At 43.9% G+C, this 23,048-nt stretch overlaps 1 protein-coding gene across 1 annotated transcript in view; it reads right to left on the reverse strand.

The window, feature by feature from the left end:
* Window positions 1-1,297: 1,297 nt before the first annotated feature.
* LOC117251429 (aggrecan core protein-like) overlaps window positions 1,298-23,048 on the reverse strand; it is a 31,638-nt gene continuing 9,887 nt past the window's right edge. Inside the window, exons 6-20 of the mRNA XM_078173270.1 lie at window positions 22,509-22,636; window positions 22,106-22,399; window positions 20,707-21,009; window positions 20,447-20,621; window positions 20,239-20,366; window positions 19,376-19,667; window positions 19,191-19,246; window positions 17,665-19,092; window positions 13,600-13,677; window positions 12,567-12,680; window positions 9,731-9,889; window positions 9,563-9,645; window positions 5,924-6,068; window positions 5,211-5,393; window positions 1,298-5,103 (exon numbers count right to left, since the gene is read on the reverse strand). Of these exons, the coding sequence (XP_078029396.1) occupies window positions 5,024-5,103; window positions 5,211-5,393; window positions 5,924-6,068; window positions 9,563-9,645; window positions 9,731-9,889; window positions 12,567-12,680; window positions 13,600-13,677; window positions 17,665-19,092; window positions 19,191-19,246; window positions 19,376-19,667; window positions 20,239-20,366; window positions 20,447-20,621; window positions 20,707-21,009; window positions 22,106-22,399; window positions 22,509-22,636 (3,646 nt within the window). The 3' untranslated portion in view covers window positions 1,298-5,023. The remainder of the gene's footprint in view (window positions 5,104-5,210; window positions 5,394-5,923; window positions 6,069-9,562; window positions 9,646-9,730; window positions 9,890-12,566; window positions 12,681-13,599; window positions 13,678-17,664; window positions 19,093-19,190; window positions 19,247-19,375; window positions 19,668-20,238; window positions 20,367-20,446; window positions 20,622-20,706; window positions 21,010-22,105; window positions 22,400-22,508; window positions 22,637-23,048) is intronic.

Below are 23,048 nucleotides of genomic sequence, written 5' to 3' on the forward strand. Positions count from 1 at the left end.
TGTTAGTCTGACTTAAAACGGACTTTTAAATTTTAAAATTTAAACATGTCAGTGTGAGTGAAATGGTCCTAAAGTGAATTTGTCACAGTGGGACTAACACACCCAGATCATGTGACTCCTGCATGTATACAGTCAATCAGACCCAAACTGGCCGAGGCGCTCTGAGCATGCTCCACAGTTTCCACCCCGGGCTTTGACCCGGAAGTCCAATAGCATTAAATGTGTAAGATAAGAAGAAGCCGCTAACAACATGGAGAAATCTACATCCAGAGCCGTGACTTTTTGGACGGACCAAATGTACAGAGCTGTAAAGTTGTCCACCATGGTAGCAGTTAGCTGCTAGCTAACCATAGCTAACTTGTTTGTCCATTGTTTGGTCTGTGACGTAATAGGTCAACAGGAAAAAGGTCCAATACTAACACGCTGAAAGGGGGCATATCTCCACCTATCGTAGTGGAGTCGCACATACTTGGCTCAATAAATTGATTCTCCTCCCATGCTTGTATACTGGGACAAGGACAGTAGGCCAGTTAGATGGCAAGCTATAAACGTAGCTCCACTTCACTGTGCATGGACACGTACTGAGTATTATTACAACATCACGTGATGCCTTGTGGCCCAAAAATCATCCATTAATCAGTGGATAAATTCTTTTGAGCATCTCAAACCCTTCAAAATGACTCATTTCACCCAGAAGAATTTTATTCATTTAGTCCGATAACATTTGAAAAATCTAGAAGAGCTGCACAATTAAATCATTTTATTGTGATTCAAGTTTTAACGGAACGTTAAAGCAGAAGTAGCCGGCTTGGCTCGCAGAAGTCACAAAAAGCTTTTTTCTTAACGTGCGCCAAAACTTTGTGTTTTAAGCTGAAACTATTCCAGATCAACAAATAACAAAATTGGTTGTTTTTAGCCATCCATCAGTTTTCCAGTGGAGATTGTGTCTCCTAACCGTGTATGTAAGGCCAAAACATGATCTGTTCCTGACTGTAACCAAGTGTTTTTTGTGTCTAAACTTAACCACACAATGTCGATGAAAAATGTTGTGTCTACAGCTGTTACATACTGACGTGCAAATGTAATGTATCTTTGTTTTTCAGAAACAGTGCCAACATATTGGGTTGGTAACGAAGGAACATCACCCAGTGCAACAGTACGGCTCGTTAATGTTTTTTTTTTTTTTAACAACAATAGAGCTCTATGGCACAGAGGAAGAAGATCTATCAGTCAGCAGATACACACACTACACCTGTTAGATACACACTACATCGTTAATAGGTACATTAATTGTAGGTTTGGGTCTTTTAAAGTTGGAGTCAGCAAATTGACCTATGACTAAGCCCCGCCCTCAGACGTGATGAGCCAATCACAGTGCGTATAGCCATTCCCATACACTGGGACATTCTCTGCCTGGACGTCCATTGAAATGCATTACAGAAAGTCAGTTTGTTTGGTTTTATGAGCTTTTTCTGAGATTTGAAGTTTAAAAATGGTCAAACGGTGTGCATGGGGTACATGCAACTCTGACACAAGGTATCCTGAGAGGCTGGGCGACCAGGTGTATTTTTTACACTTTAAACCACATCTCAACCGAGAAAAGTGTCTCCTTTGGATAAAGTTGTGTGGTAACGTTAGTCCACAACATCAACTCAACGTGAATAAGATCAACAATGATGTCTACATCTGTTCTACGGTAAGTCAACATTGTGTTTGAGGCAACATATTGTCACTTTGCTGGAAAGAAATATAAAGTTATCTTTAACATCTCTAGCTAACGTTAGCTAAAGTTAGCCTAACGTTAGCTCCTAGCTGCGTTGTTCATCATGTCACCTTGTTTGCTGGGAGTTCATTAGCCTATTTTGTTCTATTTTTGTACTTTGGTGATCGTACATCATTGTTAGCTGTTGTCCAAAGGGCTCTAGTTAAGCTAACGTTAACTTCTGGAGCTTAGCTTCATTAACTTATCTGTAATGGCAGAGATAACAAAGGTTGGCAAACGTTATGCTGAATGATTCAGTGTAAATACTGTAGCACCAAACTAACGGAGAGACACTCTTGGTAAAGATGGTAAAAAGGCCGTTATCCTTTTCTCATATTCTGAGCCAAAAACCTTAACTTCAGTGGCACTTTAACTTGTTGTCTTTGATGGTGACGGCAACCAGATGCGGTTCACAAGCGTACACTGTGACCTGTAAATTTTGGCTTGTAATTTAAGCTTTTCATCGACCTTCTCAACAATAAAATGATGAATATATCCCTCCAATGCGTAGTTTAGGCCCTTTTGGTTACTTCTCAATGACATCTTATCGTTATGTCCCCAAAAATCATCAGTTGCCTCCTGTGAAATGCCGTGTACTGTGACACCTGCCATAGCGCCGCTCACTGAATGTTGATAGTTTGTCTGAGTGAGTGGAGGGGGCGTGGCTTAGCCATAGGTCAATTGGCAAGGTAACACCTGTGATGTTACTTCAGTATCATGGTGTATCTCTGTTGGCGACAGTGTTAAAGAGGAAGAGTAGCCAGGTTAGTGTTGTGTAGCTCGCTCCGAGACACATTGTTTGTTTCCCATTTACAGAGCTGGGCTGTGAATTTTTTCAGTGCACACACAGAACAGACAGCTGGCAGACTTTGGATGAGAATCACAGACTGCCCCTTTAATGTGATGTGTTGACAATCAGAAAAACAGAGACTGTTTCTTTAAGTCAGTGAGTGAATGGGGCCACAGCAGACACATGTACAGCGTGTAAATTGAATCTCAGTCTTTGGTTTATCATGCAGCAGGTGACAGCATGTATGAAGGAGGCACAGCCCCCGATAGAGCAGCTATGATACAAAACAAGTGCACAAATGAAAGCAGTCAACAACAACATCAGGCGTTTCACACTGTAATGTTTTACAGTGAGGTTATTTCCTCTGAGGATACAAACATGAAGCTTCATTAAACTGTCCCACAGACACACTGTGCACCGCACAGCCTCGTGGAAGATGATGACAACTAAAACACACAGAAAACTCAAACCAGCCGACATGACAAACTGAGGGGTCACAAGAAGTTTCACTTGATCGTCTGCAGATTAAATATGAGAAATGGAGTTAGAAGAAGTTTATTCAGCCTGCTGTGTGTCTGATGCTGCTGTCGTCTCATAACAGGACTGAACATTATAGTGTTTAACAACAGCTGGCTCAGTCCAGCAGAGACTCTGTGTGAAGTCAATAAATAAAAGGTTTTGTGTTCACGTTGACCAAAAGTCTCTGCTTTCAACCACTGTTTACTGTAACAGACGCAACCCAGCTGCCCAGAAAAATTCTGGCACTGTACGTTTCTGCAAACCACGTATAAATTTGTTTGTTATTATGCTGCAGGTAAAACTATGTTCCTTTACTTTTAGCCAACACTTTGGTTAAAAGCATTCGGTTAATGTTAGAAAAAGCTCATGTTTTGTCTTAAAGTACCCATTTTTTAGGGCAAAATCCTTCCGGGAAATGCTGCAATGTCTCTGTGAAAAACAACTGCATTTTATGGCACTGTCCCCACTGTAAAAGAACAGCCATGGGTCCCTGAGAAGCACCACCAATTGGTGCCTAATAAACAGCCGAAAACACAGCAATGAGTCGCTATGATACATATGAAACCTGCAAACGTATTTTTGGTTTGCAGAAAAGTGCAATGCCAACTGAGCTGCTCTTGTTTCCACTCATCTAGGGAGGTTATTTTGACTCAATATAATGGCCAATAAAACCACTTAAGAGGTGTGAAATAATCTTTATCACATCCAATAATCTTAAAGATGGATTCCTCTGGGCGTTTCTCAAATGTCAAAGTTTTAACAGTGTTTCCTGCATTATACAGAAGCTGAGAACGGCTGTGCTTGCAATTACTTTTTTCCATTTACATCATTATTGATGTATCATTTCATCCATGCGTAACAAGTATGTAACAAGCAGAGTGTATGTGTGTTGTGAACCTGCCTCTGTAAGAGCTTCTTACTATCTGAATAAAGCGCCTTTTAAATAGCAGGAAAATGCTGCACTGTTCTGACTTAAGATCAGGTTTTTGTTGGTCAATGGATCAGTCATTTTCTGCTCCTTCAATACAGCAACACACCAACAATGTTCCTGAGCACACCTCATTTTAAGACCTACACGCTTATTGACACACAGATGGGCACAAATTCATTTGTTTTTTATACAGCGTGGGTGCTGGCCGTGAAAATGACACCTGTGTCGGTCTGAAACTAGCAATGATGCGCTGTGCTGTGTGTGACTTTGCACTGAGTGTAAGACAGGGCCCTATAAATAATAAGAGGAAACAACCTTTTGTTTTCTCATGAGCAGGGGCTGACTATCCTGTTTTTTTTAAGATAACAAAGCCTGTTTTCTCACGATAACAAAATAATTAACTTGTGATTTTGGGATAACGGTATTTACAAGAAAAACAAATTGCAAGCACGGCTGTTCTTGTTTCCTGTAAAGGATTGTCTCGCACTGTGGAAGTTGTATTTCATGCTGTATTACAGGAAGAAACGACAGAAAACAGCTTCATCTAAGGAGGAAAAATGATCCTTTTAACTATGCTGACTGATTTCAGAAACCAGCAGGAAGAACTGAAGCCATGGGGCACTGGGATGACTGATGTGAACTTTAAAAACACCAGTAATTTCCTTTACCTTCACCAAAGGAGCATCTCCCCCTGCTGTCAGATATAATGATAAACTATGCAAACATATAACTTGACGTCTCACATCATAAACCCGTCTGACAGCAGATCCTAACGTGTTAACGTCCACCAACCATCTCCAGCAGACGACAGTGAACCAGACAGATGCTGCCTTCTATAAAACTCATGTGGAACAAACAGTCCCAGCGATGATTTCACCAAACACAATTATATTACAATACACATGATAAAAACAAACTCAGAGCAATAAAATTATTATATATAATTAAAATATATTATGTGGGACAGGGGTTGGGACCATGACGAAGCCTTCCAACAGTTTAACCCTTCAAATCATCTTCACTAAAATGGAAGATGCATCTCCTTGCTGCTGGCTCCTGGACTCCTGCTGCTCCTCCGCTGTCGTCTTCTTCTGGCTTTCACTGCGGCGAGGGAGAAACACAAAGCGAGTAAGTCAAACCTGTCAGGGAGGTTTTTCTATAAACGCGCCCCAAGGTGAATGAATAACAGGGAGTCCCTGCAGACTCACCGTCAGTACATTCCACCTGAGGTTTCTCCCACTGTCCGTCTGCTTTACAGCGAACCACAGGAGGGTGGCGCTGTGTGAACCCTGGGTTGCACTGATACCTGATGATGGAGTTGACAGGGTATTCCTCCCTCTTGTTACCAAACATGTGGGCATTCTCCACCTCTGGCGGGGAGCCACAGGACACTGAGGACAGAACCAGAAGCCACAGGGCGTCGCATCAAACCATGTGTCCACTGACATGGTATTTTCAGTACAAGGAGCACTGCTGTTATCCAGCCTACATACAGTGGCAGTCTAAGCCATTTTAGTCATATGTGTGATGCCCCTCCTACTGTCTTGTAGGATGTTCTGGCCAACCTCATCAGGCAGGCTGACATGTGAGGGTTGTTGCCTTGATTAAGCTGACCTGGGCCTTCAGGGTATAAAAGCTGCTTCATGTTTTCACCTGCTCTCTCCCTTCCTACAGCTGACATCCACCCTGCATCACTGCTTTTAGGTTTGTACCTTCAACACCTCCACAACACATGTGACACACATCCATCTATGGATGTCATCACTGACTTTGCTGACATACACACTCCACTGGTTATCTGAGTTCAGCTTAGTTTAATAAATTGTGCTTGTTTTAACTAAATCTTTTGTGTGGACTCCCTGCTAATAGACTGACACAGCTTAAAAGCCTTTGTACAGATGTCAAATGTGAACTAACATACCTGGGCCTTTCTTGCAGGTAAACGGCAGGTGGTAGTTGCAGGGCACGTCGTTCCACTGGCCATTCTCGTGCCAGATCATCACCACACAGTCTTCTCCAGAGTTGAAGTAATTATCTGGCTGGTTCGGCCTCCAGTTCTCGTATTGCTGAAGACGAGCAGGAAGTAAAAACATACTTTACTACGAGGTGAACGCAGACACAGAGGACAGGTAAGAGGGACAACAACAACTTTACATTTGGATCTCTTACTGTCTATTACTCTGCCACTTTACCATGTGAAACATACTTTTTATCAAGCTACACCACAGCTACACTTTGTCAGACTTATCCCGTACAACACCATTGATGATACCACCATTTGTTTTTTATTGTCAGTATGTCTGTGTAACTACTAATGGAAACATTGCCTTGAAATAAGGTGAGTCCCTGCTCCTCTGTTGTGTTCACACCACAAAAACTAAGGAGAATCATGTTTAGCGGAATTTTTTATCTCCTATTTCAGAGACAAAACTACATGCCTCCCCTTGAAGGCATGTAGTTCTCGGGGAGCGCCTTCCCAAAAAACTGAAACAGTCCTAAAACTCTTTGGACTGAAAATGCCTGTTGTCAGCTGGTCTAAGAATAGCAAAGTCACTATGATTATGAACGCCTTTAAAAGTCCAGTGTGTAAGATTTAGGGTGATTAAGTGCCATCCTACTTTTTAATTTTTCAGATTCTCTCATCACTGAGATGCTGCTTAATACGGGGGCTGTGAATGTCCCTATTAGGGCTGCCCCCTAATATTAGACCAAATGTTAATTAACCAGAAAGGTCATTAGTCGGCAAGATTTCATTGGTCGCTTAGTCACAGGAAAAAAAAAAAAAAGAAAAGTGAAAGCTGCGCCTTGTCAAAATAAATCCAAACCTATATGAGTGGACCATGTGGGACTTTACTTTGAAAGGACAGACACAGGAAGTGTCCACGCTCAGCAGTCAGACAGGAGTCAGGTTAATTTCCAGGGCTGGTACCTGCGGTTATTCCACAGGCTAGCTAATAACATGTCGGGCAGGAAATCCAAAGTGTGGGATCATTTTGAGAAGGTGAAGGACGAACCCAAGGTGATATGTAAACTCATCTTCATTGGTCGACTACAAACATGACGTATCATCTGAAACATGGAAGTAGCTACATGCCCATTAGCCCACAGCGTCATTAACAGGCGGCTCGCTCAGTGTGTGACGTGCACTTGGAGATAAAATATAGGCCTATATTAATGAAGGTTCATTAGTACAGTTTTGTATTTCTCTGTAATGTAGCACAGTGTTAACAATGTTACTGATACTATTCTTTATCACACCTTCAACTCAAACCACCAAAATATATCATTTAATCATTACATTCATATCAGAAACATGCAGGAGACTAGTCCACTGATGGACCCTGATGAGGACTGCTGGTCGACTAGGAAAATAGTTAGTTGGGGCGGCAGCTCTAGTCCCTATCTAGAGTCAGTGTTTGGTTTGTCTGTTCTGGGCTACTGAAATTCAAGTTAAACCTGGCTCAGCTTTCGCTGCTCTTGTCATTTAGCTTTATAAACTGCTGTGTCGACTCATCGTTTAATTATTCAAACCGGCCATATATCGACACCTGAAGTTTCCACCAGTGCTGATTTCATCGAAACACCTGGTATGAAGTCACAGTTTCTTTATGTTTACACACCTGTTTGGTAATTTCGTGGCTTTAAATAAACCCAGGTGGGTGGCGAGGTGCAGCTGAGGTTGTGTTTATGTAAATCAGATGGTGTGGTGCTATTTTGGTGCTTGTTTTGGCATGACAGCGTATTTCACCTGCTCAGACAACCTCTTCTCACAAGTGCTTCCAACATCGTGTATCTAGTGCAAAGTTAAATGCATGTCACTACAGAACAATTAAAGCCCGTGGGGAAAATATTTTGTGTTGATGTTTTTGTGATGGGTCAGTTTCCCTGCCCTATCCACTGAAGAGAATACGCACTGAGAACCAAGGCGAGTGGATCAGGACTTTAGGTCACAACACAACATTGACCTTCACTGTGATCTGCTATTCTATAATACAGTGCTCCAGTGGTTCCCAACCTGAGGGTCAGGTCCACTGATGGGGGTCTAAAATTAGATGTACCGGTCAAGACAACGAGACAGGATGGCAAACAGCATGTTTCTGCCAGTTTTTTAAAAGAAGCACTGAGTAATCTTATGTCTTCACATCCCTGAGGCACAGAAGGATTATGAGGCTACAGGCCGCTGGTGACAGACATGTACGTTTTGCATTTCTTTGTGGTCATTTTGCATCTATTTGTGGTAGTTTTATGTCTTTTTGTGGTCCCCTTATAGCTCTCTGTAGTTGTTTTGGATCTCTTTTTAGTCATTTTATGTCTCTGTAGTCTCTTCTCTTTTCGTTGTTTTGCATCTATTTGTGGTACCTTTGTGCTTTTTTGTGGTCATCTTCTGTATCTAGTTGTTTTGACCTCTTTTTTTTTGTCTCTCTCTTTGTGGTAATTTTTAGAATCTTTGTTGTCATTTGAGCATCTTTGTCGTCGTTATGTATCTAAATGTGGTAGTTTTATGTCTTTTTGTGGTCATTATGTCTCTCCTTAGTTGGTTTGATCTCTTTTTAGTCATTTTGTGTCTGTTTGTAGTCATTCTGTGTCTCTACTCTCTACTCTCTTTTATGGTTGTTTTGCATCTCTTTGTAGTTGTGTTGTGTGTCTTTGTGTGTCATTTTACATTTCTGTACCATCCAGTATTCATTTCAATGCTCTACTGATGTGTCAGCACAGTTGATATGAATTTACTTGAGTGCAACTCTTGAAAAAAAAATCTAAGTACACACGAAAGTAAGTAAAAGATGTAAAATAAGAAAAGCAAAAACAGTTAACACACTCAAACATACATACTGATGAAGATGACGTCCTAAAGATCGCTGTACTACCACATTCAGAGGAAACTCTGTACTACAGCACTGCAGCAGAGCAGCATCACCTCCTCTGTCACACCACAGTTTTAAAGTTGGTGCATAAAATAAAGCCTCTGGTGGGTCTTGTTAATTATATGACTGGTGTTGGTCTCCTGCTTCACAGTGTGGCACGTGGTGGTGCCAAGGAAATGAGAAGTGTCAACACTCCACAATTTGGTCATTGATAACTGGCGGGAGGGACCGCCCCCTCACCTGGTAACAAAAACACATCAACAGAGATCACCATGTTTCTGCTGCAGCCCAGAGCAGACACACCAAACACTGGCTTTAGAAAGGGCCATTCGTCTTTTCACATTTTTGCATTTTTGCATGTTAAAACCCATCTGAAGAACACTGATTTGTACTTTTGCTCATTTAAATCACCTGGTCGGTTTGTTTTGAAGATGAGGAGAACTCTGTGGATATTTCAGCTTCTGGTAAAAACCTCCTGAACAACCCTGAGTGAATTCTAACCAGGAGAAGTTTCAGCTGGTTGCAATCTTCACTCCTCACCACTAGATGCCACTAGATCCCCCTAAATCCTGCACACTGAACCTTTACAGGGTAACAAATGAACCAGGTTGCAAACCACCACACTACCCTGTACTATACTTTTATTTCCCCGGCCTGTTACAGGAACAACACACCAGTGTGAAGTCTTCACTCACCAGAGGAGTGCCATCTGTCCAGCGGAAGTCATTCTCTACTGTCTTATCATTCAGCCCGATCCACTGGTAGTCCTGTGCGTTAGCTGTGGGAGAAAAAGTCTTGAGACTTTATTTTCATCTCTCTCTCTCACACACACACACACACACACACACACACAATGCACTCACAGTTGACAAAGTCCTGCTCCTCAGGGGTGATGATGCTGACCAGGTGGGCGTTCAGGTCCCGGCAGCGCTGCTCTGCGTCCAGCCACACCTCTCTGTCAGAGAAGTGCAGGTAGCAGTTCCCCTGAAACTTAGTCCAACCGTCTTCACACTGCTGCTCATCTGCAGCCGCAACACCAGAGAGTCAACATTCATTCACTGTCTGACCTCCAGCACTTTCATCTGAACACATTCAGTATGGTTTAGTATATTTTTCATTTTAAGCCTCTGAAACTACGAATGGGTTGGAAAACTTAAAGCACAGCATCTGATGATGAGAAGCGTTTATGTATTCTTATCATTCTCTCTGCCGTCTGTGTGAGCAGCTGATAAAGTGGCTGATATTGTTCACAACCCATGTAGTGTTTCAGTTTTGCATGTTCAGAGCTCTGAGTCAGTGTATTTTCCCACAGAGATGCTCTCAGTCGGTCTGGCATCCAGCACCAGTCTGACGATGGACAGTGTTTCCATCCTGACGTACAAAACAAATGCTCCAACGCAGATGGAAAATTACACTTAATGCGTCACTTCAGGAGGGAGAGCCGGCCCAACAGTAATGGAATTATGAATTTCTATTTTTCTTCTTTTACCGACATTCAAAGGCTTCATTTATTCATTCATTGCTCCACCTCAATGACTTTATTTAAAGGGTCAGTTCACTCAAATAACTTTCTGTGTGAACACACCTCACAGGGGAACTCCAATATTTTTCAACCTGGACCCTATTTTCCTGTAATTCTGTGTCTAGCTGAGTCATGGGAACAAGAAGACCAGACTCTTAACTGGTGAACTGGGACAGTTGTCAATTTTGTGAATGTGAGTGTGAATGGTTCTCTGTTAGCACTGTGATAGTCTGGCGACCTGTCCAGGATGTACCCTGCCTCTTGCCCAATGTCAGCTGGGATAGGCTCCAAAAACTGTTGTTCCCACACATCACTTAGACACACAGCATGAAAAGATAGGGTCCAGGTTGAAAAATGCCCTTTAAGAACAGCTGTCATCTTAAGTTTGAGCGATCTGCATGAAACTGGGTGAACATAATCTAGGGACCAATATCTAAAGTTCCCTCTTGGCAAAAGTTGGAAAACTTACTAAAACTGAGCTTCTATAAGGCAATGAATATTGTGGAGGGCGTGGCTCATCACATAAAGGTGTATAACATCTCAAGGGTTTCACCCATCACCACGCAACTTTGTAGGCATATGACCACACATAATCTGAGGGGACCCCTCCATTATTGACCCCATCAAACAAAATGGGGGCGCTAGAGAGCTCATTTCTTATCTAGGCCTAACCGCCATATGGATTTTTACTAAACTTGGTAGATATGTAGAACAGGACGCCTCAAGGTGACTGGAGAAATTGAACTCTAATTGGCAACTGGGTGGCGCTATAACAACAGAAAAATGCTTCAAAATGGCTAAAATGCGACCGATCGCTGTGGCTCCCCCTGTGGACCAATGTTGGTGTTTTCTAATTTTTGGTATGACTAAGTCATGGTATGGTATGCTGTACATAATCACGGAAACTGTCAGTGTGTCATTCTGTCAGTCAGTCATTCTGTTTGTCCCACGTTTTTCTACTTACTGACGTGGTCAATCTATGTGAAACTGCACATAGGCATTGAGGATTGGCATAGGGAGAAGGTGACAAAGCTACCAATGGCTATGGACTAGTTGGAAGTACTTTATATCAAATAAATTGTCCCACAATGTCTTTAACGGTTCACCCTGTGAGGCTGTTGCTCGTAAGAATACATCCTGCATTTGGGTTTTTCAATTTAATCTCTTTGCATTCTAGCATGGCACTTATCAGGCTGTTTTCGCAAACTGTTGATATGTTTTCCTATGAAAAATAATGCACCGAAATTCGTACATATCCCACATAGTTCGAAAGGCTGCAATCATGTGATCAATGCGCTGATGGGGTTAAACAACGAAGCAGTTGTGAGTGGTCGTTTAAGGCCCCGATCACACAGAAAGTGTTTTAGCAGCTTTTTGTAAAAGTTTTTAATGAGAATTAAGATTTTTGCTTGCTGTTTTTACGTTGCCATACGCCTCACATTTCTGTGCTCTAGGTGCCTGGTGATTGAGCACTCTGAACTCCTTGAGTTCCACTCTGAGCACAAAAGTGCCTCACATCATCTCCACTTTTCTCCCATTGTCCAATGGGATGATCTGAGAGGCGGGCCTTCTGTGGTGGTCATGACAACGAGTTTACAGTTGGTAAACAATGGAGGAGAAACTGGTGGTAGTGGTTGCTGGATACCCAGAGCTATACGACTTTACAAACTTCAGTTACCACCGTCTCGATAGAAAACAGCAACTAATTACTGTGAAACAGGATAAAATAAAATAAAATAAAATATAAATGGTAGATTGATTACATGATAAGGAGGTGATGGGGGGGTTGCCTGGTAACACTAAAAAGGGGCAGCAAGCATTTTTTCAGGTAACAAGTAGCCACTTTTGGTTAACTACTTCACATGGATATGCTGGTCTGGAACAGCTGTTTCAAACATAACCTGAAATCCCTTGAAACTCTTTCAAGTATTGCTCTACTAGCACCACATGCTCATCACTTTGGCAGCTTGTCAAAGGGTCATTCCTGTGTTCACAAGGTCATATGAACTGATCTTTCAGTCACTGATAGGAAAACAGGGCCCCCAGCCAAACTAGGACATCACAGAGTGAGCAGCAGTGACTAATGATGCTACCAGCTGTTGATATTTAGCATCTCTGTCTCTTGAGTTGTTTTTGAGGCTGTTGTTAGTATTTATTAGCTGAAGCTGATCTCATACCGATCTCACAGCGTTCCCCTCCATAGCTGGGCAGGCATAAGCATTTGTAAGAGTCTGCACTCTCCACACAGGTGGCTCCATTGGCACAAGGGTTGGGATGGCACACATCTACCTCTGCAAGAAAGGGGGCGGGTGACACTACTGTTTCAGCGTGGGATGGGGATGGGAGGATGGCCAGCAAGGTGAGGGAGGTGAAGCTGTGATAGGAGGACTATCACACCTCAGGACTGACACATTACTGAACAATGCTGCAACCTCTGATGCAAATTAAACTTACTGCACACTCACTCATCATCTATGTAACTTTGTGTTTGAAAAGTCTTTCAGGTCACCAAATCAGGACGATATATACTGACATATATATATATTAGATCTAATAACTGTATTATCTGCAGTAAGTTTATGTTTGAATCTGCAGTTGGTTGCAGCAGAAGATCAGTATTCAGATTCCAGCAGGATGAGAGCAGCCATATGATGCCAGGAAGCACATATGTTGCCTCGGGTTGAGCGTGCATACAGCAGAGCGGAGGCGGCGTACTGGCACAGCAAACCAAAAACAACATACAGGCTGAAGACAATTGTGATAACGCGTGTGACACAGAGGCTGCGCAACCCCAGAGCAGAGCTGATACATATTTGACAAGCACCCAAAAATTCAATCTGCTGCACAAACACAGAGACCTACAGCCAGACACAGACGAGATGGACACGAGGAAATCGGAGGAACCCAAAAGATATGATGCAAAACATATCAGGACAGAACAGCAGGGAGAGAAAACAGATTTTTGGTAAGTCTGATTCATAAATATAATCACAATCATTTCAGTGTGTATCTGAAAACACAACCGACAGGCTCATTAATAAACAGAATGCAGAGCAACAACATAAAACATGCAAAGTGCTCAAAACAAAGACAAACACAGAAACACGACTTGTTAAACCAAATCATCATCACACAATTTGAATGCAGTAGTTTTAGAGAAAGAAAGAAGAAGAGTAAATAAATGGCACTTGCAGCAGTTTTGGGACTCACCGTGGCAGACAGCAACACCATCCTCTACTGTGCATGAGGCAGCACCACAGGGGCTGGGCTCACATGGGTTTAAACCACCTGGAAAAACAGGTGCAATCAGTTACATACATTAATACTTCTTTCAAAGAGAGACGCGTTGGTCTTCCAAGTTCCATCTGAACTGAGGTGCTGGTCATTGTGGCCTTTCTGAGGGTGAAACCTGAACGCATCATCCCTCCAATTATCATAAAAAAATAACGTTATTATAAAAGTGATGCATCTGTCTCACAAGTGTAATCATAGCAGTGGTGCTGTGATTACTTCTGTCAAGTTACAATAGTGTTTGTGCTTTTAAAGGAACAGTGTGTAAAATGTAAAGCTCATTTAAACTCCCTTTACATATGAAAATAGATCCGTCCACTTCAAACACTATAAACCTCACTGCCTTCACACTCCTTTATGTTGACATTAGCCCCTTTTACACTGCCAGGTTTTTGGCGAATGTTGGGCCGTTTTGCCGGCAAGCTGCGAGCATTTAGACACACAGAGGCGGATTGGTGAGTTGATCCGAGGTGCCCAATTTTCCGCCTCACAGGGTAGACATATTGGTGGAACCCTTTTTGGTTTAAAAAGAACGAGGCGTCTTTCCGCCACGGGAGGAGCTGTTGATGACTTGTGGGAGGAGCTGTTGATGACTTGTGGGAGGAGCTGTTGATGACGCCGCACGTGCGAGCCACTGGAGGTGGATAAACAGGAAACAGCTGATAGCAGAAATGAGCAGCTAGTAGCAAGAGGGAAACACAAACCTGACAGGCACTGTAAAGATGAGCAACTGGGGAGACAAGGAATTGCGCGCCCTCCTTGTCCTCGCAAACGAAGAGGCCATTAACCATCAGATGACGGGGACGATGAAGGACGGGCCGACTTACGAGAGAATCACCGAAGGACTGACCAGCCGCGGCTTCCCTCCCACGTCACTGTTTACGTCACACGCTGAGCTTCATGTTTTGTTACTTGCTCACGCCCCCCATTGCCCCAAAAAAAGCACATTCTGTATAAACAAAAGTAGGTAGGCGGCATTTTGCTGCACTCCCCGATTTTGTTTTTATACTGCCAATGCTGAAAAAAGACTGATTGGGCTTTCCTGCAAATTTGTCAAAACTTTCACACAACAAGAAACAAGGCGACGGTGGAGGAGGTCGTAATATTGTACCTTTCAAATGGAGGCAATGTTGTGTGCGGCGGTGGTCTGTGCATCCCGTCATGTGGATGGAGAATTCTTTTCATTATACTATCAATTTGTTCTGTTCTGCCATTATTTAAGTTTCTTTGTCACCTCCTACAGTCATATCTTACTTGAACTGTGCTACACTGCCTCCATGATCTCTGGCGGTGCTGCTCCGTTTCATTTGTATACGTAAGCCTTCAGGAAACGTGCACAAATATGGACAAAATGAAACAGTATATGGACAATAGGCTCTAGGTCTGTCCTTGTATCTAACACTGAGCATAAATGAGCCCTTAGAGTGATTTAGTGGTGAAGATTGCAGATTGCAACCAGCTGAAACTCCTAGTTATAATTCCTTCAGTTCAAACAGTTCAGTCTAAGGTAAAGAAGAACAACTATTCTTATTTTCAGGTGATTATACACTAAAGTTAACATACTTACCTTATATTTTGCCAATATATCCTGCTTGAATCCTACACACTGGAGCTTTCATGCAGTACAGTAGGTTTGTGTTTTGTTAGTGTTGTGGATTCAATGAGAGCAAATGAGAACAAATTGACGAGTCAGCCTCTCTCCTTAATTTGATGTGTCAATCATGTTAAAGCTGATGCAGAATCAAGAAACAGTAGCTTTGTTTCAAACTTCAGGGGCTCTGACTTACATCCGGCTCAAGGCAGCAAAAATGTCATCGCTAGTTTCAGACTGACTCAGCTGTCATTATCACCGCCAGCGCCCACGTTGCATTAGAAGCAAATGCACCTGTGCCCATTCGTGCGTCTATGGGCACATAGGTCTTAAAATGAGTCGTAGTCTGACGCATTATAGACATGTGGCTATTTAAGACAGCACAAAGTGACAGCGCCATTAACCAACAAAAACCTGTTCTTCAGTCAAAATGGTGCAGCATTTTCCTGCAACTTAAAGGGCACATTATTCAGATAATAAGACGCTCCTACATCGGCGGGTTCACAACACATGTACAATCTGATTGTTACACACAGGGACGGGCTGATGGGTTGTGAGTGGGTGAAATAATCCATCATTGATGCAGAAAATATGAATGACATTCTGTAAAATGTGAACAAGGTCAGAGCAGAGCTGCTGTCAGACTCCACATTAAGAAAGATGCTGTGTGCATTTACACACAAAGAGCAACGTGACTAAAAGTTTAGTTCTGTTTCTTCTGTCAAGTTACAGTTTTTAGTTTTGCTGCATAGATGTCCCTCAGTTTCTGTTGCTGTTGCTCAGACTGTGGTATAGATTGTTCATATACGACCCAATATGTCTGTAAAGCTGGTTTAAAACTGAAGCCTGAACTTGAGAGAGCTGTAAGTACAAAATGTTGTGATAAATTCATGTACTATAAGTTTTTAAAAACATCACTTAATGAAGGAAGTCAAAACAAGCGAGCAGACGTCATTTAGAGAAGATGGTTTAGCTGTTTGTGGTCCAGGATTAATGTTTGACTTTCCTTGTATTGAGGGAACTAGATGCAGGTCAATGGGCTGTAGAAGAATGGAAGTAACTGAAGTTGCCATTTGGTGGACGACATGGTCTCAATTTGTGTTTGGTCTTTTTAAGGGATTTTTAAAAACTCTTTCAACGTGCTGCAGTAGGAGTTCCCAAATCAGCTGAGACTCAGCATGAATGATGCTCCAAAATCTGGCCAAATAAACTAAAAATCAAACTGCTGCCTGTTTCCCAACTTGGCTGAGACTTTGTATAAATGACACCCCAGAACTGGGCTGAATAAACGGACCCAATACCGGCTACCGACACTGCCATCAGTGGGCTATTATGAGAAATGACCCGGATCAGCATCAGCTCAAATTTGGCACGTTGGAAGAAATAAATCGGACCACAGCCTGTTGCCTAACTCAGCTGAGACTTTGTATGTATGACGCCCCAGAAAAGAGCCAAATAAATTGGCCCATTACCGGCTACCAGCACTGCCATCACTGGGCTGTTATCAAAAATGACCTGGACCACCTTCAGCTCAAACTTGGCTCACTGGAAGAAATAAGTTGGGCTGTGTCTGGTTGTCCAACTCGGCTCAGACTCAGCATAAATGATGCTGAAGAATCTGGCCAAATAATCTTGACCAATTCCAGTCACCAACACTGCCATCACAGGGCTGTTATCAAAAATGACCTGGCTTAGCACTGGCCCAAACTCAGCATGTCGGGAGAGATAAATCGGATTGTCACCCATTGCCCAACTTGACTGAGACTTTGTATGAATGACACCCTAGAATCTGGCCAAATAAACTTGACCAAATTCAGCAGCCGACACTGCCATCACCGGGCCGGGGCCAGGCAGCACTGACCCTAATTCCACAAGCTGGAAGAAATAAATTGGACCCCCAATCGTTGCCCGACTCAGCTGAGACTTTGAATGAATGAAGCCCCAGAATCAGGCCAAAGAACTGGCCCAATACAGGCTGCCGATACTGCCTTCAGTATGCTGTTATCAAAAATGACCTGGACCACCTTCAGCTCAAATTTGGCACACTGGAAGAGATAAGTTGGGCTGTGTCTGGTTGCTTGACTTGGCTGAAACTCAGCATGAATGACAATCCAGAGTCAGGCCAAATAAACTGGCTGCCGACACTGCCTCCAGTGAGCTGATATCAAAAATGACCTGGACCAGCAGCAGCTCGAACTTGGCACGCCAGAGGAAGTAAGTTGGACTGCATCTGACTCGACTGAGGGGGATGCATCATCCCTTCACGTTTGATTAAACATTGCCTTCCCCCCCCCCCCCCCCCGCATCTCTTGATTTACAGAATACAGGACAACAAAGAAATAGTCATATTATTTCACAACAAGTGACAGAAAATAGAGAACATGTTGACTTACCCTCCACTGAATGAGTTCCTTCAGCAGTGCCTGGTGTCTGTACAGAGGCTGGTGAAGCTGCAGTGGGAGGAGCAGCCAGTCCTGCAGGAGCGAGCACAGGGTGAGGAGTCCCATAGATGTCACCACTACGGGCCTCTTCTGCTCCTGCGGTGCTCTCTGTCGGTGCCCACTCACTGGATGGAGAGGACAGCACCACCTGTGGCAGATCTCCAGAGGAAGTGCCTGAAGAAAAGCCACTGGCTGTGGATGAGTATGTGTCTCCGCTGCCAGAGTAGATGCCACTGCTGCTACCACTTCCTTCTCCACTGTACTCTACTGACCCCTGTCCAAGCTCCATAGACAGTGTAGCATCTCCAAATGCCTCTGTCAAAAAATCCCCGCTCAAGAACGTAACACTACCTTCTTCTCCGCTCGCTGAGGACTCAGATCCAGACATTCCTGATCCAGACCCAGAGATGAAAGTTTCGCTTCCAAATCCGGACAAATGTGTACCACTTCCCTGTCCGGAGCTGTAGAGTAAAAACCCAGAGGCCTCCTGCTCTCCAGAGGATGACACTGTAAGCTCAGTTAACCCTGACCCAACAAAGGTCACACCTGAGGTGAACCCAAAACCACTTCCAGAGGCTGAACCGCTGAGATCGCCACTGGGAAACCCAGATCCAGAAAAGTCTCCAGAGCCACTGAATGCCAGTTGGCCTCCACCAAGCTCGTACTCCCTATGGGTGGTAGGGGTGGACGATGCATCGATCAGTTCACCATCTATCAATAAGATCCGAGTGTCTCCACTTTCTGAAAGGTCTCCTGACTGTCCGCTGGCACTTCCTGAGGAGAATCCTGATGGGAAACCACTGAACCCAGAAAAGTCCACGAACTGTCCACTTCCCCCAGAGCTGTCTGTGGAGGAGCCGCTCTCTGCAGAGCCGAAACCAGATCCAGACAGGTCCCCGCTACCACTGAGAACTCCAGAGCCTGCTCCAGATGAGGGGAAGATAAGGATCTCTGCGCTTCCCTCTCCAGCTTCTTGGAATCCTCCTGAAGCGGAGCCCTCTCCAGAGACAATGCTGTCGATGCCTGAAAAAACAACAGTGATGCCGGATCCTTCTCCACTGAGAGCTGATCCAGAAGCATCTGCGCTGTCGAGACCTGATGATCCACTGGGCAGCTCAGCACTTGCACTGCCGGCCAGGTCTCCAGAGGCAGACAAGTCCCCAGAACCAGACAAGTCCCCAGAAATAACCCCGTCTCCAGAGCCAGATAGATCTCCAGAACCTGACAGGTCTCCAGATATTACCCCGTCTCCAGAACCAGACAAGTCTCCAGAAGGACCTCCAGAGAAACCATCAACCGCAGAGCCTGAGCCAAAGTCTGCAGAGCCTGAGCCAGATCCCGAAGTCTCCACAGGGATGGGTGAGACGATGGAAGGAACAGCTACAGGGATATAAAAAAAGGATTGAAGGACATTGGAAATAAAAGGGACATTTGCAGAGGTAAGAAAGTAATTTGTTGATGATTTAAATGCAGCTTACCGGGTCTCAACAAATCAGTAATTGATGTTAAGTTAAGGAGAGCCTCCTCGATATCCGTGATGTTCAGTCCAGTTTCATTTGCAATAAGCTGAATATCAGCTGAAAGAACACAACAAGAAAATGATGAATGAATGACGATCTAAATATCTGAATGAGTCCATTAGATAACAGTCAAGCATTTACCTCTGAAACAGTACGCATCAAATGTGTCGTTAAGCCCAGGGAAGCCTGTCTGGTTGTTGTGAGCGTGCACAGTGTGCACTCCTGATCTCCCGGACCCACACTCAGTGCGAGGGTTGTTGATAGGATAGCGGACGCTGCCATCCACTAGCCAGCCGGCGCGGCACTTGTCAAAGCCCATTTTCCAGGCTACGTAGAGCTCTCCAGGGGAGGCCAGTACAGCATTCTGCTCGTGACAACTGGAAGCAGCCTCATCATAGGTGAAACCCTCAGCAGAGCCCACATGGAAAACCTCACCTGTGGAGCAGACAGGGGAGGTGTCAAGATGGTAAAGAAGGCAATCGATTTTTACAGAACCATCTCTGCATTTCCTGCCAAGATATGAGAGGAGATGACTTTTTACTGAGACACCGTTGCGTTTTGTGCCGGGAAAGTGTCGCAAAAAGACATTGATTTTTAGAGACATTGCTGCAGTTGACTTTTACTGTTATATTGCTGCCTTTTCTGGTGGGATAGTGCAACAAATATTGTCTGTTTTTACCAAGACATCGCTGCATTCCTGCTGGGCTAGTGCCCTCAAAACTGTGTATTTTAAGCCAAAACTTGATCTTTTTCCTCACCATAACCAAGTGGTTTCTAAGCCTAACCCTAACCACCTGTTAACGACAGCTCTGTTCAAACATTAAGTTTTAATGTATCTGCTACATAACATAAAACTGTAATCTGTCCGTGGTATGTAGAAACATATGACACTAACATTTATTCTGGCGATTAGGCTGCATCTGGTTCATGATTAAATTCAGTTGCAGATAAGTCTCTGGGATATATATCATAGTAATGTCTAATGTTACAAGCTAAACACTGTTACCTTTGAGCCCATCGATGTAACAGTACACATCATATCTCTCATCTGCTGGCCTCAAACCGTAGGACCGAACTCCAGGTTGCTCACCCAGATCTCCAGCACACTTCTCTCGAGGTGAAACAATGGGATACCTAAAAAAGAGCAATCATTATGGCGTACTGTGTTTGGGACACAAATCTCTCCCTGCTCTGAAAATATATTTCAGATTTACCTTACAGTCTGGTCCAGTAACCATCCTGCGTCACACTGGTGATATCCAGCCTTATATGCCGCCTGCAGCTGCTCTGGCGTGGCCATGGAGGCTCCGACACTCTGACAGGCCAGCTGGGCCTCCACGAAGGTGAAGGCATAACGGCCTGAGCCTGAGCGGTAATGGAAGACCACACCTGCACAGACAAACATTATCATTTGGGATACTCTATGTGATGTCACAGTTATTGTAACATGCATCAGCACTCCAGTTTCACTGACCAGTGGGAGGAATCACAAAGGCTCTGCTGAGCTCTCTGCCTGTGTCGGGCCGGGCGGTGGCTGCCTCGATCAGGTCAGTGATGATCTCAGTGACGTTTGGTGGCTGAGGCAGCGGCAGCTCAGTAGGGCTCTCTGTGTAGGTGAAGTCCACCACCGTCGGCTGCTGAGTCTCCACCTCTCCGATCGCCTCGCTCTCTGTGGTCGTCCTCCTGAAGAATACCTCTGGGCTCTGCGTCACCGCCGTAACACTCAGCACGCCACTTCCTTCCTCTATGATGCCCGAACCTTCCTCATCAGGGGACTCTGGAGGATATTGAGGAGAAAGGGTAGTGAGAAATCTTTGCTTTAGCTGTGACTGTGTTGGGTCGGAACTTAGGCTTTCTTCTTTTGTTATAGTCTCTGTTCAAACAGCACCGAATTTCACTTTATTACAACTATCAAGTATCAGCAGTTTTTCCCCACCTTTTTTTCCACAGATGAAAACTTAAAATGATTATGCTGGAAATACCCTTTTAAACCTGTTCTCAAGTCATTAACACAAGAGAGAACACAACGAAGATTAGATTTAGAAAAAGGATCCCCCCACAGGTCCTTTCAAGAGCATTCCAAACTTTTGATAGTGTAGACTTAACTAAGATTCAGTGTTCATTTATTTAACCTTTTACTATCAGTGGTCAGCCCAGTAACCAGAAGAAAATGTTGGAATTTTACATTTCTGCAAACCATGAATCTGCTGCATTCAACACCTATTCGAATACAACACCTAGGTGACACACATGCCAAGCTACAGACCACAAAATTAGTTATGATTTAGCGACACTTTGCTCTTTCACAAGTGGCTTTTAGGCATCAAATGAGCAATTGGTTGCTGTTTTACGAGCACCTTTTGGGGCATCAAATGTGGGTGTTTTCTAGTGATCGGTCGCTGTTTTACAAGCAGCTTTATAGGCATCAAACATGAGTATTATTTAGCCACCCATCGCTGTTTTTCCAGCGGCTTTTTTGGGCACCAAATATGGGTGTTTTTTAGCAACGTGCATGTGACATTGATTAATTTCTTGCCAGGATAGTGTAACAAAAGCTTTGTTTATAACTGAGACATAACTACATTTCCAGATGGGAGAGTGTCACATAAAGCGGGTGTTTGTTTTTTGTGCCTAAACCTAATTACATGTTGGCCACAGCATTGTTGAAATATAAAGTTTCAATGTATTCACAACATAATAACATACAGATGTGACATATCCATGGTCTGCAGAAACATTTAACGCCATTTTTTTCTGGTGATTGGATTAAAATGGTCTCTTAGGAATCTGCTTTTTGGTGAAAATATTTGTGTATCTAATAATGAGTGAAACAGCTTTCTGCATCTCCACTCTTTGTCTAAATGTTGGCCCACCTGTGTAGCAGAAGGCGTCATAGCGGGATTCAGGAAGTGGGTATCCTGTCTGGTTGGTGTGGAGGTAAACAGTTCGCACCCCCAGCAGCCCCCCTCCACACTGCGGCCGACGGATGTTGATGGGGTAGCGGACACTCCTGTCTCCCAGCCAGCCGGCGTTACAGACGTCCATCCCGCCCTGCCAGGCCAGGTAGAGCTGACCTGTGGTGGCTAGCTGAGCTCCCTGATTGGAGCAGGCCACCACGGCTTCAGAGAAAGTGAACTTTTCTGCTGAGGTGGTGTAGAAAACTCTGCCTGCGTCAGGTAAGAAAGATTCATTTAGGGTTAAAGAATGAGTTTAGATACCTGAAAACAGAAGAGAATTCATACAACAATCAGACGCAGAGACATTATGGCAGTGTACCTGTCATCTTCTCAGCGAAGCAGTAGACATCATACGTCTCATTGAGGTCTCTCACTCCATACGTCCTGACCCCGGGCAGATCCTCTTTGTCACCATAGCAGTTCACACGCGGATCACGGATCGGGTACCTTTGGAAATAAGCAGTAAAATGGAAATAAGCTTTGGTGTCATCAGTATCGAAATTAGATTTTGAACTTGCAAACAGAGATTATTTTGAAAACCCTCCCTGCTGCCCTCAAATCAAACCCAGTCGCCAGAAAAAATGTTTGCATTGAACGTTTCTGCAAACCACAGATATGTTACATCTACACGTTGTGGCACAAGTTTGACGTTCAAATGAATGCAGTGGTAAAAGCTAGCTTTTTCAAACTACACAGTAAGCCATTTCTCTCCCTCAAAGACCTGGAGATAGTCACCCACTCTCATCTCCTCCCGTTTGGACCACTGTAACTCTCTGTACACCTGCATTAGTCAGTCCTCTCTGTCCCACCTGTGTTAGCCTCCCTCCACTGGCAGCATGTAAAGTTAAGTATTGACTTT

Source organism: Epinephelus lanceolatus, chromosome 2, assembly GCF_041903045.1.
Source record: "Epinephelus lanceolatus isolate andai-2023 chromosome 2, ASM4190304v1, whole genome shotgun sequence".
Classification (NCBI taxonomy): Eukaryota; Metazoa; Chordata; class Actinopteri; order Perciformes; family Serranidae; genus Epinephelus; species Epinephelus lanceolatus.